Source organism: Nycticebus coucang, chromosome 3 (assembly GCF_027406575.1).
Source record: "Nycticebus coucang isolate mNycCou1 chromosome 3, mNycCou1.pri, whole genome shotgun sequence".
NCBI classification, from domain to species: Eukaryota; Metazoa; Chordata; class Mammalia; order Primates; family Lorisidae; genus Nycticebus; species Nycticebus coucang.
In genome coordinates, this window is record NC_069782.1 from 99,688,543 (window position 1) to 99,706,650 (window position 18,108).

The window sequence follows — 18,108 nt, forward strand, 5'->3', positions numbered from 1 at the left end:
CTACTGACCAAAACACATAATTACAAAATATTTTTAAGCAAATGTTTCTAAAGATGATTAAACCTATTTTCAAAGATTGTGGTAATTCTTATATCTGATATATAAATACAGATGAGCATAAAACTCCATTAGGTAAGTCTGAGGTGTAGTCCTCTTTGAGAACCACTGGCATTGAATATGTGAATTATAGTAGTAAAATTGTTCCAGAAAACATTTTAAATAATAACTGAAATTAGGACTGATCACACTATACTCTTACTGATATCAGGCAAAGTACCACCATAACTTTGATAAATATAGGAAAATTTGACACAACTATGTCAAAAGAGTTTTGAATAGTATTTCCCTTAATATGTAAACCTATTGTGGAAAGCAAGGACTTTGATGTATCTTCAGGGACGTCTCATAAAAGGAATAATTTTTTGAATATTTATATTAATTATTTTATCATACAGATTTAACCTAGGGAAGGCTAAGCATCTTTTCTGATTTGACAACTCTTTGTTTGCAACTCTTTTAATAGTAAAACATCAAACAAGCATAATTATTTTTGGCATTTCTTTTTATATGTTGAAAGAACAAATATTTATGATTTTCTAAGATGCCTCTGAGAAATCTCAAATAGATTGTTTCTTGGAAGTTTTATCTTTTTCAATATTCAGGATTCAGTTTTGGGAAGTATGGTAGTTTGCTAGATCAAAATAACAATAGATTGAGCAGTGTACCACAGAAATTAGTTTTCTCACAGTTCTGGAGACTTGAAGTCTATGATCAAAGTGCTATAGGTCTGAGGTCAGGTGTCTTTTGAGGCCTCTCTCTTTGGCTAACAGATGGCTGCCTTTTCACTGTCTCCTCTCATGGCCTCATAAAGCATAAAGCATAAACAAATGACTCTAGTAAGACAAAATATTTGCTAACTAGTTGACTACAGAAAAAATAAAGAATAACATTTTATATTCCTGGCATTTATCAGTAAATGATAAGGAGCAGCCCCTTAAGTTATGTGAACTTTGTTAAGATTTTTAACATTTCATAACTTCTTTCAGAGTCAGCTATAAACTAAGGCAAATAAAATTTATTTTCTAAGTTACATCTGTAGCTATGCTCTTTTATATTTTGGAACAAACTGACACTTTCCCTGAGGACAGTGGTTCTGTCTCAGGATTCATGAGGTGAAAATGATTTTCATATTAAGATGTCTTCTATGTTAATATGTGCACTCATTTTTAATTTCTTAATTTTAAGTTTTAATACATTGAATATTAATGATTTTAACCCACATAAACAGAAGTACATTGGGGTCTTGAGTAAATCTTAAGAGTGGAAAGGGATTCAGAGACCATCCAAATTATTCTTTTTGCTTGTAAAAAAGAAACATATATAGTTGTATCCCTGTCATTATATTGATTCTAAGTAGAATTTACAGAAGTATATAAATAGCTCAAAGACAGTGAAAGGTGGAGATATTTCTAAATAGTGCCCTAATCAGAATTCTGTATTTTTTTTTAATTGGGGGGTTGTCTTATTTCAAGGACTTCTCATTTCTTTGACAATATATTTTAGAATAAGAAAGTGAATTAGCCCTCTTCGATAAGACATCATATGCTATAAAACTGTATAGACATTCACATTATTGGTATATACATGGGCATTCAGATCATTATAATTTAGTGGAAATTTCGGGGTGGGGGTGGAATTCTTTATATAGGTATCATATGTAGGTTTTGTTTCGAGTTCAAACTTTACTTCCTTGGTAATGGCTGTTGTTAAATGTTGAGATTTTTTGGACACTTTGGGATAGAGAAAGAGTACTAAAATTGTTTAGAATGCGTTTTGTAAGTGGAAGAGGCAGTGCCTTTTCATAGCCATTAAAACAAAGCATGGCTGATTTGAAGAGAAGGGGAAGACGACTTACCACACAAAAATTGGAGATAAAAAGGGAAGTTTAGAACCTAACCCCAGAATATACATTAAAATAAATTATACATGGATTAAAGAGTAAAATATTCTTAAGGTATTCTGTGATTTGAGGTTAGAAAAATCCTTTCTCATCATAAATGCAATGAAAAGTATCATAAAAATGTTCTGTGAGTCTAAGTTAAGCAAACAATTACTTGGAAAAAAATACTCGTGGCAATTACCACCTAAGGTTGGTATCCTGAATATCCAGAATACTCATACATATTGATGAGAAAAATAGTAAGATACCTAGCAGACAAATAAGACAAATACAAAGATATCTAATAGAATAAAGGATATTATTAGAAGTTTCCCAAAGAGGAAATTGATATTTCTAAGAAACATGCAAAAATTATTTCCTTCTTTGTTATAAAAGAAATGAACATTTAAAAAGCAGGAGAATAGTAAATAAATGCAAAAAATCAAACATTAATCCTTTCCTGTATAGGGTAACTATGCAGCTTTTGGGGGAAGCTCATGGTCCAGCTGTAAGATGAAGAAGTAATGCTAGCATATCACCACTTTCAACCCACAGTGAGTTAATTGTCTAGGCCTTTAAAATTGGTGCTTGCTAGCTTCATAAAAAAGGAACTCACCTAAAATTCTTCTCTAATAGATTATATGTTTCCAGATGGAAGAATGCCCCTTGCCCTATGTAGTAGTTTTTCTGGGGGAAGGGGGGAATCGGACTGTGATTGAAGCCTGTCTAGATTCCACTACAAATTTATAGGACATACAGAAAACCAAGTAGTTGTTAGGAGAAACCTAAACAGGAAACACAAAGCTGTACAGAAGTGACTTGTTAGGTTTCGGAAAACTTTTTGGAGTAATAATTAATAGGAAATGAAGGAAACTAACTTTTGGCACCTAACTCATATTTTCTAGAAACCTGTTTGTGTACTGTAGGTGAGTAATCCATCTTCTGGGAATTATTTATAGAGGGAAAAGTCATATTTTAGAAATAAATGAATAGCATTTTGCTAAATCTTTTGATTTCATGTAGACTTGTGAGAACATGTAGAAAAAAATTTTAGTTGAGTGATTGCCTTATTGGACACACATTTAATTCTTTACATCTGTTCTAAAAGGTTGTTTTAGCTGTAGAGCATTCTTGTGACTTATGGAAAAATTTATTATATTAATGTTCTGAACTCTGAAGCTCTTATTATTGGTATGTTCCAAGCTAGATAATACTTATTTATATTGTGTATTCATATTGACAAATATTTACTGAGTTCTTTTACAAATAAAACATCATGGTTGGTAGTAGGGAATAATCAAGGGAATTAAGATGTGGTCTTTTCCTTGAAAAGAATTTGTAATTCTCTTTAGCAGCCATGGTCACAAATAATACACGGTCAAGAATTAGTCCATCAAGGGGAAGGGGTCAAGAGCAGGTAACAGTTATGATTATAAATCTTGTATTTTAATTTTTTTTACATTTTATTTTTATTACAGATTCTGAAGAACATTTCTGTGTAAAAAGAATTTTCTCTGGGGGAGATCAAAGCTTTTCACATTACTCTAGTCCCCAGGTAATATAGTACAGTCATGTAAATAAATAGCTCCTATAATTTTGAGGAATTTTTATTTTTATTTATTTTATTTATGTTTTTAAGGTGGTATCTCTCTTTATCATCCAGGCTTGAGTGCAGCAATAAGATCATAGCTCATCACAGTGATCCTCCTTTCTCACCCTCTTAAGTACCTAGGACTATAGGCATGTACCACTACATCCTGTAATTTGGGGGTCTTGCTGTGTAGCCCAGGCTGGTCTTGAACTCTTGAACTCAAGCTATTCTCCCACCTGGGCCTCCCAGAGTGCTGGGATTATTGGCCTCAGCCACAGCACCCAGCCTTGAGTAATTTTTAAAACCCATATTAATTTTATAAAGTAATTGCCTCAATTTTTTTCTCCTTCAAGTCTATAAACAAATTTTTTCTAAACTATTGGTTTTTGTTTGAGATGTTTAATAGAGATTTACTTCTCTTTAAAAAAACAAACACATATGGGGTTCTTGGTTTTGAGTTATATATATCTCTTCCTTCTGACTAATGTCTGTATTTTAAAATTTAGAACTGTGGGCCACCAGATGACTTTCGATATCCTGATCCTTCAAGGCAGATCTGGACAGTGAATGAAGCTCTAATTCAAAAATGGCTGAGCTACCCTTCTGGAAGGTTTCCTGTGGAGATAGCCAAGTAAAAAAACATTTTACCAACACAAAGACAAATATAACCTCTCAACCCTACAATAAAGAAATCTTTAGTTGGAAGTTTTCATTTAAATATATATTTCATTGAATATCATTCACTGAAAGGTTTATATATAAAATATTGAAATGTATAGAATTTCTATAATAATGAATATTTTTATTTTTTGTAGAGACAGAGTCTTACTTTATGGCCCTCGGTAGAGTGCTGTGGCCTCACACAGCTCACAGCAACCTCCAACTCCTGGGCTTAAGCGATTCTCTTGCCTCAGCCTCCCGAGCAGCTGAATAATGAATATTTTAAAAGATCTTATTTAAATTTGTATAAGCCCTTTCATATAGTAAAGATACGTTAAATGATAACAAAGTTTTAAATATAGCCATTTTTAGTGTTGGGTTTGAAATGTGTTTTGGGGGGCTTCATATTGGTCACTATCTTAACTTTTATGCTCCCTAGAAGATTTGACCGTTAATTCTTTCTTAAATATTTTGCTTTTAGGCTAACTTGTTCAGTACTTAGGATTTTGTTTGTTGATTTTTTTATTTTTCAGTGTTAGTATTTGGTATAAGGAGTTGTATTTGATAAGCAGTTTTGTTATTCTGGATTATTTTCCCAAACTAAAACTTTTCTGAAATTCCACAAAATAACATCCTAGATTAGGCTCATTACCATGTGGAATTTAAAAAATTAAATGTATGTGATTATGTTAGAATTCTTTTTTAAGGAGGTCACACTCATTTAGTAAATCAGGATGAATGTAATATTTAAGAAATATTACTTTGTTAAGTATTATTTAATCAATCTTAAATTATTTAAATACTTCTGATTTATTCTAATCATATGTTGGAGGAGTAATGTAGCATTAAATATTAGATTAAGTATTCATTTTAAAAAGTGAACAGTTAAATTGCTCAGGTTGTGATATAAGAAATTTTTAAATTTTTAAATTTCTTTTTTAGTGAGATAGATGGAACATTTTCTTCTTCTGGTTGCCTAAATGGAAGTTTTCTAGCTGTTAGGTAAGTGGCAATTCCTTGATATGCTGAAATTTTTAATAATATATTAAAAAAGAAATGAAATAATTAAAAAAATTTTTCTTTTTTTCCCCCTAAAGCAATGATGATCACTATAGAACAGGCACCAAATTTTCAGGTGTTGATATGAATACTGCTAGACTTTTATTTCACAAACTTATACAACCTGATCATCCACAGATATCGCAGCAGGTTTGTTTTTAAAGTATTCTATAGTTACATTATTATCCGTTCAGTTTTTTGTTAAATGTTAAAATATGTTTATAGCTTAATTTTGCAGTTTCACAGACTTTTCATTATGATGTACTTTGGTTAGTTGTATTAATAAAGCATTAAAATTGGTTTTATTTTAAAGCATTTGTAATTTAGATGTCAAAGGTCTGTAAGTCCTTTCAGATGAATTACTTAACATTACTGTGTGCATAGAGAGGTGGAGAGTTTAAATTGGGACTTGCAATCAAGACTTTTTGAACTCTCTTAGCAGTACTTAGGCATTAATCTTTAATTGTGTTTCAAAATATTCATTATAAGAGATTGTCTTTTTTTCCCCCTCTTTCTGTGTCATTTCATGTTTGCTGTAGTATAAGTTTCTTTTTCTTTCCTTTCTCTCTCTCTTTTTTTGAAAGTGCATTCATTTTAAATGAAGTAGGTTTTACTTTTTGTCAAAATATAGGTGGCAGCTAGTTTGGAAAAGAATCTTATTCCTAAACTGACTAGCTCCTTACCTGATGTTGAAGCATTGAGGTTTTATCTTACTCTACCAGAATGTCCCCTGATGAGTGATTCCAACAATTTCACAACAATAGCAATTCCCTTTGGTACAGCTCTTGTGAACCTAGAAAAGGCACCACTGAAAGTACTTGGTAAGAATTTTAATATTTTCTTTTGAAACCTTTTCTTTTTAAATGAAAATGTTCCTAAGTTCTTAACTTTTTTGCTATTTGAAATTTTGCTGCCCTGCTTATTTGACATTATCTTTGTGAAAAATAAACCTGGCTCGACCTATTTTTGTTGCTTTTGTCTAGTTGTTTGATTCTAGTTGTTGGAGTTTTTAAAGGCAAAGCATATAAGATACAGAGGTTTAATTGAGCAATAGGTGGAAAGATGAAAAATGTTAGTCCATATTCTTCTCTCTTAACACCTTCAGGATAATCCTATTAAAGGAGGAGGAACAATGAAAACTGAACAGACCTGGGTTTTAAGACTTCATTTAATCCTGATGTCAACCTTTGCTGTGTGTTTTCCTTTACTTGCTGATTTCCCAATGTTTCATTTTATTTCTTTGCTTATAGATGAGATTTTACTGTTCATCTGATCTTGTGGTTCTATCTCTGTTGCTCTAGTTTTTTGGCCTAAACTTTTCCCACTTTAATTTTTCTAATTGTATGGATTTCATCTCTGTAGTTTGCTACTTGGATAAGTGGGACTGAGATACATAGAAGTTATAAAATCAGTACAAGACATTTAAGACTGAGGGCGAGTGGAGGAAGCAACAGCAAGAAGTAGAATGCTGAAATCTTAGGGAAGTAGCCAGTAATGGAATAGTGAAGCAGGGACTCACATGAGTATTGGTTCCCTCTTGATAGACATTTTTGTATTCTTTCTACCTGCTTCATAGCAGTATAGTGTTTGTAGTTAGTAACAAATAGTGAATGTGGGGAAGGACAGATATGTTATACTTTACATTGTTCAGCTTCTGTTTGAAGCTTACTTTTTAAAGGTGGTGATTCACAGTATTTCAAACATATATCAAATTCAAAGATATAAGTTGGAAAAATCCTTAAATATTATAGCAATGCAATTTTAAAGTATGATTTGTTTAAAAATTAAAAATTCTAATTTCTAAAACATTTTTTAATAACTGGTTTTAGTATTAGGTATAATGGTGAAGTTTTAATATAATTTAGAAAACCAAGAATGTAAATCCAATAGGCCATTCCTTTTTGTTTTTGAGAGCTTTTAGGAAGTATTTGAAAGGAGGGGAGGGCACTCGACCGGCAGATATCTCACAGACCTCCAAGGCTTGTAGGAAAGGTTTTTATTGGAGAGGGAGGGAATGCTGCAGAGCAGCACCAAGGAGGAGAGAAAAGAAGAGGGTGGGAGGGGGGAGGAAAGAGAGGAGCGGGGAGGGGGAGAGAGAGAGGAGAGACAGAGAGAGAAAAAAGAGAGAGGAGGGGAAGAGAGAGAGGAGAGATCAAGAGAGACAGAAGAGAGGACCGAGTGAGAGAGGGCACGCGAATAAGAGAGCTATATAGGTTCTGTAAGGGGTAGTCTTAGAATGGTGATTGGATGGTAGACTAGCCAATAAGGAGTTACTGGTCTGGCCAAAGAGCCATTAGGGGCAGGCCATAAGTTTGAAATTTTCAGTGGGTAGCTGTAATTTTAAGAGTGAGACAGCTAATCTTGGTCTGTAGAAAGTAGGAAGGGGTTTTTCTGGGGAGGGGCTTTCTCTGGGGCAATTTACCTAACATTTCTCCCTTCTTGATATATTAAAAATAGGGGGCTTGGTCCTGCGATAGGGGACATAGAGTTCTCTCTTCTGTAGCTTCTTCCTGCTGAGAGGGGCTCGTAGTTTTAATTGGCCAACAAGAGGACAATTGTGACCTTTTTCATTGGGCGGATGTAAGTTTTTGCTTTCAGACTGTCCTTTTAGCGGTGGTTGTTTAGAAGTGGTGTTCAGGAAAGTCTTGTGGTCTGGAGTAGAGTGTAGTCCATTTACAACGAACAGTTTCTTTTGTTGTAGGTTTGGAGTACCAACTGAGTAGTCACCTGTTGAGATAACTTTGAGAGTTGAGTTTGAATAAAATGAGTTATTGAATAGGAAATGCTAGCTGTTCCTGTGCCTATGCCAGTCGCGATTCTCACCGCTGCCAGTAAGGGAAGTAAATAGAGAGAAAGAGGAGGCACTGGAACAGGTTTATTTCCTGTAATAATTTTAAAATGAGGTAGTAATATAATTATGGAATAGAGATTCTGAATGTGGACGGGGGAATTTGGTATAAAGTTTTCTGTAGAGAAACTGGAAGGAACAATGGCATTTTCCGTGTAACTTCTTTTTTGGCTTGGAAGGGAAAGTGACTATATTAGAGCACTTCGATGGGTTCAGATCCAATAGGGGAGTGATGCTGGTAGAGTTGAAGTAAAGAGGGTATGACTGGACGACTTAATTGAGGGCATAAGAGGTTTAGTTTCGTATGTGCAAGTTGTTAAATTAAGAGATGCAGGGTTTGAAAGTTTGAAAGACAAATTGTTAGGAATTATGATTGGGGCGGCCTGAAGTTTAGTGTGTAAAGAGATTTTTTAATTTTCTCTGAAGATTGAGGATGGAAAGGAATATGGCAGTGCTATGGGATATTTAAGGCTTTGTTTAAGGTTTGAAAAATGGTGGAAGTGAATTTAGATTTATTGTTGGATTGTAAAGAACAGGGGATTGTAAAGCGGGGAATAATGTTTTTGAGTATAACAGAGGTAATAGTGGTAGTTCTCTTGTTTGTAGTAGGAAAAGCTTCAATTTGAGAAGTGATCTATTAATACTAAGAGGTATTTATAACGTTTGATCTTAGGTATGTGTGTGAAATTAAGTTGCTAGTTTGTTTCAGGAAGAAGTTTCCTAGCCTGGTAAGTTGGGAAATGTGAGAGGCAAGACTTTGTTTGTGGGTTGGAGTGCTGGCAGATCTTCTAGGATGATGTAAGTTGATTTAGAAATCCTTTTTTTTTGTAGAGACAGAGTCTCACTTTATGGCCCTCGGTAGAGTGCCGTGGCCTCACATAGCTCACAGCAACCTCCAACTCCTGGGCTTAAGCGATTCTCTTGCCTCAGCCTCCCGGGTAGCTGGGACTACAGGTGCCCGCCACAACGCCCGGCTATTTTTTGGTTGCAGTTTGGCCAGGGCCGGGTTTGAACCTGCCACCCTCGGTATATGGGGCCGGCGCCTTACCGACTGAGCCACAGGCGCCACCCCGATTTAGAAATTCTTAATTTATTTGTGAGAGAGGAAAGAAAGTTTTGAGAAATTGTAGTATTGAGAGTTGGGGTGAAATAACTTGTGGAGAAAGGTGAGGAGGTTACGAGTGGGAGGTTGATTTGTTTTCTTTTACTGTAGCAGTAATAGGAATAGAAGCAAGCAGGAGGTGAGAGAAGGTGTCAGGAGATGAGCACTGGAGAGCAGCCGTACGTGCTGCACCGTCAGCTCGGTTGTTATTCTTTGATATAGGTGAGTGGTTAGATTGATGTGAATGGTAATGGACAATGGTTATAGTCTTAGGTAATTTAGAAGCTTTTAGTAGTTTGATAATAAAGTGAGAGTTAAGAGGTCTTTCTTGTACGTTGGAGAGGCAAGGGAGAAGAGTGTCTAGTGTTTGAAGATAATTGTGAGTGGGTGATGAGTTGGAGTAGGTAAGAGGGATGTAGGATTTAGTGTGGGACATGTGTTAAAAGATAATGATGGGTCAGATAAGAGAGGTTTGAAGGTTAAGAATGAGGCCTGGTGGTAGGGTTTGAAGATTTTTGTATGTTAAAAGATCAGATAGAGAATGAGGGGATAAGACAGTAGTAGTAGGGGAATCAAAAGTGAGTTTTTTTGATTTTTTGTATTAGAGTAATTGTGGCTGCCAATGTCTTGAGATAAGGGGTTTAATCTTGAACAGTGTGATTTAACTATTTTGAGAGATAAGTAACTGGAGTTAAGGTGTGGCTTAGCTGATATTCAAGTACGCCGAGAGAAAATACACGTTTTTTTGTAATATATAGGAGGAAGTCGCGAGAAAGATTAGGAAGGTGGAGGGCTGGAGCTTATAATAAAGCACGCTGTAAAGATTTAAAAGAAATGGAAATGAAGGTTAGGAGAGGCTTATGAGGGTTATTTTGAGTAGCATTATATAAAGGAGCAGTTAGGAGAGAAAAGTTGGGAATCTATGCTCTAAGGTATCCAGGTAACTCTAAAAAAGGAGAGGATTTCTTGTTTTGTGGTGGGTAGAGGAAAGTTCTGAAGAAGGGTTTTTTTGTCTATGGTAATAGTTTTGAAGTCTGAGGATAAAAGGACATTAAGGTAAGTGACTTTCTGTTGGAAAAATTGAACTTTTGAGGGAGAGATACGATATCTCCTATTTGTAAGGAAATTAAGGAGGGAATAGGTGTTTTACTTAGAGTCATGTAAAGTAGGATTATAGAATAGAAGGTTGTTGACATACTGAACTAAGGTTGAAGGAGAAGGATTATAGGATTGGAGGTCTCGTGATAATGTCTGGTCAAATAACTGTGGGTTGTCACGAAATCTCTGGGGGAGTATGGTTTAAGTGAGTTGGGAAGAAGTCTGAGAAGTAGGGTCAGTCCATGTGAAGGCAAATAGGTTCTGGCAATTAGGGTGTAAGGGAATGGAGAAAGCATCTTTGAGTTCTAGTACAGAGAAATAAGTGGTTTAAGGTGGAATGGTTAATAGGAGGGTGTATGGATTAGGGACTACTGGGTGTATAGGAATGACCACAGAGTTGATGAGTCTTAGATTTTGTACTAAGTGATAGGTGCCATTAGGTTTTTTAATTGCTAGTATGGGAGATTTATATGGTGAGTGGGCAGGTTGTAAAAACCCTTTTTTTAATAGGAAAATTTTGTATAATAGATTGAAGTTTTAGGAGACTAGATTGGGAAGTAGATATTGACCTTGACAAGGAAAAATAGAAGGGTTTTTTAGTTTAATAAGAATTGGAGCGTAGGAGGCAACTGAGGGGGTTTTAGTATCCTAAATTTTAGGATTTACTTGCTCTGGTGGAATGGGCTAGGGCGACGAGTCTTTTATAGCTTGGGAAAGGACGAGGTAGAGTGAGGCAGAAGTACCCATTGATAAATGGGTCAGCATTTATCAATTTAAGATCAAAAGTGAGGGCAGTACCTAATTTGGAAGGTATGTCACATCCCAGAAGGGGAACTGGGTAGGAAGGTTGTACTAAAAAGGAATGTATAAATGAGAAATTGCCAATCATGCAGTGTAAAAAAGGAGTTTGACATGGACAGTGGAAAAAAACCCTTTACCCGGACAATAGAGGTCGGCGACAGGGAGGTAGGACCGCTGAACTCTTTAAGAACTGAGAAGCTAGCTCCTGTGTCTGATAGAAAAGCAATCATCCTACCTGCCACCATCAGGGTTACTCTTGGCTCTGTAGAGGTAATCTTCATCGGGTGAGAGAAGCCAGGGTCCCGTTAGTCTTCAGAAGAGGCAAGTCCCAACGAGTCTGCTGTAGGTGCTGCAGGTTGGCTCGCCCCATGTCCTCTCTGGGTCAAGGGACAGTCAGCTTTCCAATGGCCCTTTCTTGCAGAGAGGGCATGGCCCTGGCGGGGGGGGGGGCCTAGGATTAGAGCAACGTTGTATCCAGTGGTCTTCTCCACCGATTTGTAGCATGGTTCAGGTGGTTGAGTTATGAAGCGGCCTTTGGCCCCTGATGACTTAGGCAGGTTAGGAATGATGGCCTCAGTGATACTGTTTGTAATATTTTGAGCTAGCATTTGATAATTTTGGGTTTGAGATTTTTTATTTTCCCTTCGGAAAATATCATCTCATCCCATGTAAACTTTAAAGGCTGTGTTTAAAGTTACAGCCTGGGGTGTCAGGGGTCCGTGCTCCAAACACTTTAGCTTAAATTTGATGTTGGGGTAACTTTGGTTAAAGAAATAAGTTATGAGAATGTTTTTCCCATCTATTTAGGATCTAAGTTAGTATATTTAATAAAAGCCTCAGTAAGGGGTTGGAAAGCTGAAGGATTTTTAGACTTATTTTGTATGATTTTCCATAATTTATTACAATTGAGAATACAGGTAATAAAACCGTTTCTACTTTTTTTTTCTAGTATTATTATTATAATTCTAATTTGGCTGGGAGTTAGGGACTGCAGTGTAACCTGTAGGATGCTCATTGTTTGACATACGAAATTGATTTGCTGCCTCTTTCACACTCTTCCACACTCATTTGCACTAGTCAGAGGTTAGGGTATTGGTTAAAATAATAAAAACATAATGTTAGTTAAGTTGATATGACATAGTAATAAATTGTTATATGGTGGCACTGTAGGATTATTATATGGAGGAGCTGAAGGAAGAAAGGAGTAAAGAGGTTAGGAAGTGTTTCTTGGTGCAGCCGGAAGTGGACTGAGAGACCATACGGAAGAACTGAGGGCTAGTTGGAGGGGAGGAATTAGGAGATGAGCTCAGATTGGTTGACGGGGAAGTAGGACTGACAGAGGGTGGAGGCAACTGTGTGGTTGAGGGAGGAGTTGAATATGGCGGGCTAGAACAAGAATTACTCTGGTTTTGGAACCAGTGGCCACTCGTCTGCATGGCGGAGGTTTATCTGCTGATTCAGGGAGATAGAGAGTAGGAGAGCTGTTTGTTACAAGAATTTTGGAATCATCTGAATATAAATTAGGCTTGGTTTTAAGATATGAGAAGCCCTGAACATAGGGACCTCGCTCTATTTGCCAAGGCGGTCACAATAGTTATATAAGTTTCGAATTAAAGAAAAATGAATAAAGTGATTTAACCTGGGTAGAGAGTTTCCTAATTCTACCAGGTGGTGTAATAAGCACCCAAAGGAGGAATTAGGTGGGATAGAATGGCCTGCATCCATGGCGATTCCTCGCGGGAATAAAGCCTGAGTAGAATCACCAAAGACAGGACAAAGGGCGACTCTTTGCTGCTTTCTTGCTGGCGGAGAAAATGAGAACACAGTCCAGGACAGGTTGTCACCGACCTAAATCAGGGTTTGACCCTTGGGGCTGTGGAGAGCTTGAGACCTGGCACCAGGAATTTTCGTGGGAACATGTGGAAGCTCAGGGCTAAGCCACACAAGGTTAATGGGAATAGGGAACTGAAGCCTGGAGAAATGGGTGAATCTCCAGGAATGTAAGCAACCCAGCCCACAATCAGGGAAAACTCACTCCCATAGGGGTACTCACCAAGTCTGGATGAGGCTGGTGTTGAGTGCTGGTTAGAGCACCTTGGCGGATGGACACAAGCAGATGGGGTGGTGAGCATCGGGAGTGTGAGAAGAGGATAGGGAGCCCCCAGGAGTTAAAACCCCATGGAAGAGGTGGAGGCTACCCTTGGGAATGTTCCCTAATTACATCCCACTTTCTGACACCAGATGAAAGGGGGATGGGGGACACTCGACTGGCAGAGATCTCACAGACCACCAAGGCTTGTATGAAAGGTTTTTATTGGCGGGGGAGGGATGCAGCAGAGCAGCACCAAGGAGGAGAGAAAAGAAGGAGGGGGGGACAGAGAGAGAGAGAAGAGAGAGGAGGGGAGTGAGAGAGAGCATGCGAATAAGAGCTATATAGGTTCTGTTAGGGGTAGTCTTAGAATGGTGACTAGATGGTAGACTAGCCAATAAGGAGTTACTGCTCTGGCCGAAGAGCCATTAGGGGCAGGCCATAAGTTTGAAATTTTCAGCCGTAGCTGTAACTTAAAGAGTGAGACAGCTCTAATCTTGGTCTGTAGAAAGTAGGAAGGTGCTTTTCTGGGGGAGGGGCTTTCTCTGGGGCAGTTACCTAACAGTATTCTTTAAGTTGGTCTGGGGGTTGGAGGAGTCTATGAGCCCTAGAAATGTTACATAAAATATTGTGTTATATTCATCTTTCTGGGATTTTTCAAAGGGTTAAGAACCACTGCTTTAGAAGAAAAATCAGTATGATTTTGAAAATTGTGATTTGTAAAAAAAAAAATTCATTTTATTTGCATCTTTACCCTTTAATAACAGAAAACTGGTGGTCAGTACTTGAACCTCCACTCTTCCTCAAGATAGTAGAACTTTTTAAGGAAGTTGTGGTACATCTTTTGAAACTCTACAAGATCGGCATTCCCCCTTCTGAAAGAAGAATCTTCAACAATTTTCTTCATACTGCATTAAAGGTTTTAGAAATATTACATAGGGTATGTCCAATAGTTTATTTTTCTTTTTCCCCATTCCTACTAACAGATTAATAATGTTCATTTTAATATTAATATATTAGGGATTGAGATTGGCGTTATTATAGAAAATTGGACATGTTATTGTAATTTCCTTTAAAGAAGTAATTTGCCCATACTTTGGAGTTTGGGTCTTACTTGATTTTTCTAAGCATTTGTATGTAAATAACTTTTCTATAGTTGGGAAGAACAATTGTATTACCAATGAATTTGAATTCTTACGTTTTCTTGTGAGGAACATAATTTAGTTTATATAATACTTTTTGTTGTTATTAGTTATAGGTGGTTATCATATGAAAGAGACTGGAAACTAGTTGTAATTATAAACTCCTGTTCTTTTGCTGTTGGGTATTAGTGGCCTCAAAGTAGAAAGTTTCATTTGAAACAAATGACTAATTTAAAATTGGAGCCATGTGTAAGTCATTAATTTGCCTATTCTTTCTTCTCCTTCCCAGTGTAAGAAATAGCACTCTTTACACTTGTAGCAGTTCAGAGTTAATATGAAGAAGTAGAGTTTCAGTTGTTTCATTGAAGATGGATTTGAGTCATCCCTAAGCGTTGGTAGGTATAGCTCTTATTATGCCATTCGGGTGTTCTTGATTGCTGTTTAGATGAGACATGACCTAAGGGAGAAGCATGTGTTTCTGGCCTATAGAGCGAATGAAAGCCACATGAACCTTTAATCTTTTTCTTCTCCTTAATAGCTTCTTTGCATTTTCAGACCCTCTTGCCTAGTACTAAGGTAAATAATAAAGGGATAAAGGAGCTATCCCTTCTATTTCTTCTGTAAGAAAAAACCCTCATGGATCATTTATTTTTTAAGTGAACATTCTGGGTATTTTTCTCAGCTTCTTAATTTCCTGGACTTTTTTCTTTTCTATTTAGTATGTCCACAATTCCTAGAAAAATGATAGCCATTTTTCCCCCTAGGGAAACAAGTCATTCTAAAGCTTTCTTTTAGCATATCAGTATCTGGGTCTGCAGTAAACTGCTAGCTATTAAGAAAATCATCTAATGTTATGTATGGGTCTCTACCTTTCTGTGTACCTTTTGCCTAGGATTCAAGAGATGAATTAGATTTTTTTTTTTTTTTTTACCTCTGGACTTCCTCCTACTACTTTGGCAAGCCATCTCTTTTCACTGGACCCTATTCCCAAATAATTATTTATTCTTTCTGCCTTCATTATTTGCTTACTTTTATTTTCCCTTAAAAAAATGCCCTTTTTCCTTAGCTGTGTCTTCTACTTCAAGAAAAAGGAAGAGAAAGAGGAGGAGAAAGGGAGGAAATTAAATATTTTATCTTTCATAACTATAGGCAGGACTTGGGGGGATAATTTAAATTTGTACAGATTGAGGTATATGCCTAACTCAGAAACCTCAGTCTCTACCGAGGAAAACTTTATAGGGTTCCATGTCCAGAGACTTTTTTGATGAAGTCATTCTAGATTTTAGGATCCTAACTTGTTAGTTGAAGGGGAAGGAAAATAATCTAACATTTACTGCTTGCTAATAATGGCTAGGATTAAAGCCTCCTTTCTATGTAATTCATGTGAGATCTTCAGATATATTACTCATTTAACTTTCTAAAACTGTTGCGTAGTTGATATTTCCCCTTTTTATAGACTGGAAAAATGAATCTCAATGTCAGAGGCCAGGAATCAGTAAGTAGTAGAGTTGAAACACAAAGCCAAGTCAGCTTGCATAGTCTTTGCTATTGCTAATGGTCTTCTATATTAGCAGATGTAGTAACAAGGTGTATTTAGAAGAGGATTAGTTTTATTTTATGCTCCTAGATCTACAAGTTCATACTTTAGATCCCTAGACTACGAAGCAATTTCTAATCTCTTCTGTGCTGCTTCCTAGCAGTGTGATTTTGAACAAGTCTTTCTCTTTATTACATATGCAAATGTATAATTATCTTTAAAATTTGGATTAAAACATTAGCTCCAATAGTATTCTAGGGCTGATGTATTGTTTAAATTATACAACATAAGTAAGTTGTTATACATTTTTAAGGCAGTGATATTGCGTTTTTCATCACCACCATTTGGATGATAAACCACTATTTTTGACTCGATTTAGTCAGTTAAGAGGAAAATGAGTTCTTGTTTGAAGTTGTTATATAGTCAAAAGCAGGATGATACTGATATGAATTTCTTAAGAATCTTTTCTGGGAGTCTTTAGGGCAGTCAGTTACCTTTCTTCTGCACTTACTCTGGAGAAAACTTTACTTTGTTACACTCTGCCATAAATAACCAGGGATGTTAGCTATGAAGGATGATTTTATTTTCATCTTTATAGAGAAACCCAAGTTATTTATCAAACTTGTTTTTTCAAAGACACCTTGTATCTGTCAACTATCTATATTCCTTCTTTCTGTACCATGGCTAAGCATTAGGGGAGGTTTCCTCAAATAGTTTCCTTCTTGACCTGGCCTAGGAACTAGAGAACTGGACTTCGTGTCTGCTATTTATTTTAGGATATATGGATGCACTTGTTCCTCCCATATGTCATGTCCTTTGGAAAATTTTTTAATTAAAAATCATTTGCAGTACTCCAAATGGCATCATAAGAAAAATACCTTGGTACCTGCTGTCAGACGATCAGATAAATGAGGTTATTGACAAGTAATTGGGTTATTTAGAAGTTTCTGAGTTCTTACACAGTATATTGTAGAGATGCTAGTATGCCAAAAGAAAAATCTAACGTAGTCGCTACATAATATGCTAATCTTCTGAATCAGTGATTTTCAAAATTTTCTTTACAAGGAAACCTTAAATGAACCAAGTGGATAAGACATACCATTTCTACCCCAAAGCAAGGTTTATAAATTAGAATACTAAACTGTAATTAAAATGTGAAGTAAAAGTATTATGACCAAACTTACATAGATTTTCTTTTGTACATGTTAGGCAATAATACAGACTGTATAAGTTATTTTTAAATTTCTATCATGTGATTTCTTTTAAAGTTCTTTTTGTAAGTATTTATTGAGTGCCTACTATATGCTTATCATTATATTAGATACAGGGATGTGGGGATAAGGAAAAGATGTGATTTCTGCCCTTTTTAAGCTTACAATGTAGAGGGATTGTATACATTTAATAAATAAGTACCATTTATGATATACCATGGTAAGTACTAGGTTAGGGAAAATTCAGGATGCTGTGAGAGCACATAAACTCTGAAAGTTTTTCCTGGAGAAAATAATGGCTCATATAATGGCAAATACGTCATTATATGAGCATATATTTTTAAAGATTTTCTTGTATCTGTCTCTGTTCAGTGTCTAATTTCCCTATTTTAGAAGCTAGTGTTAACTGATTTTAGTTATCAAATCATTGTGGCTAAATTGAGTATCAGCTATAATTTCCCTGAGTTTAAGTTTGACTGAAATTTGTCTGTTTGGGAACCAAACCTTGTTTTTGCATTGTTAATTTTCATTCAAATATGTTAGCATTTCTTCTTAAAAGCTTTATATATCATATCTGCAAGACACATAAGACATTGCTTTTAGGGAAGAAAACTACTTCACTAATAAAAAGAATGAGTCTCGCTCTACTGCCTAGGCTAGAGTGTGGTGGTGTAACCTGGAATTCCTGGGCTCAAGGGATCCTCCTACCATGTACCCACAGGTTGAAGTTTGTTGACTCCTTGCTCTTGGAGTTCCACTTTGCAGCCCATAGGTTATAGTTTGCCTGACCCCTTGCTCTTGGAAGACTTCGATCTAAACTAGGTGTCATTGTATTATTTGAAAGCCAGTAATTGCAGTTTCACTTTGGTCAATTTCTCCCAAATGAGTACTTGGATCACAGATAAAAATTAAAACAGCGAATAAAGTTTGAAGTGTTTCTGTCAATAACAAGACAGGTTGAAAGTGCTAACTGGCAAAATAAAAACAGTAATATTAAATGTGTTCTTTTTGTTTTTTTTTGTTGTTGTTGT

The 18,108-nt window shown here is 36.1% G+C and overlaps 1 protein-coding gene across 6 annotated transcripts in view; it reads left to right on the plus strand.

The window, feature by feature from the left end:
* HERC4 (HECT and RLD domain containing E3 ubiquitin protein ligase 4) overlaps positions 1-18,108 on the plus strand; it is a 158,798-nt gene that overhangs the window by 83,371 nt on the left and 57,319 nt on the right. For 5 of the 6 annotated variants that reach the window (XM_053582950.1, XM_053582951.1, XM_053582949.1 and 2 more), the window contains 6 exons: positions 3,418-3,494; positions 4,037-4,161; positions 5,133-5,192; positions 5,288-5,399; positions 5,881-6,070; positions 13,955-14,127. In XM_053582950.1, the coding sequence (XP_053438925.1) occupies positions 3,418-3,494; positions 4,037-4,161; positions 5,133-5,192; positions 5,288-5,399; positions 5,881-6,070; positions 13,955-14,127 (737 nt within the window). The remainder of the gene's footprint in view (positions 1-3,417; positions 3,495-4,036; positions 4,162-5,132; positions 5,193-5,287; positions 5,400-5,880; positions 6,071-13,954; positions 14,128-18,108) is intronic. The other variant, XM_053582954.1, reaches the window with a different exon arrangement.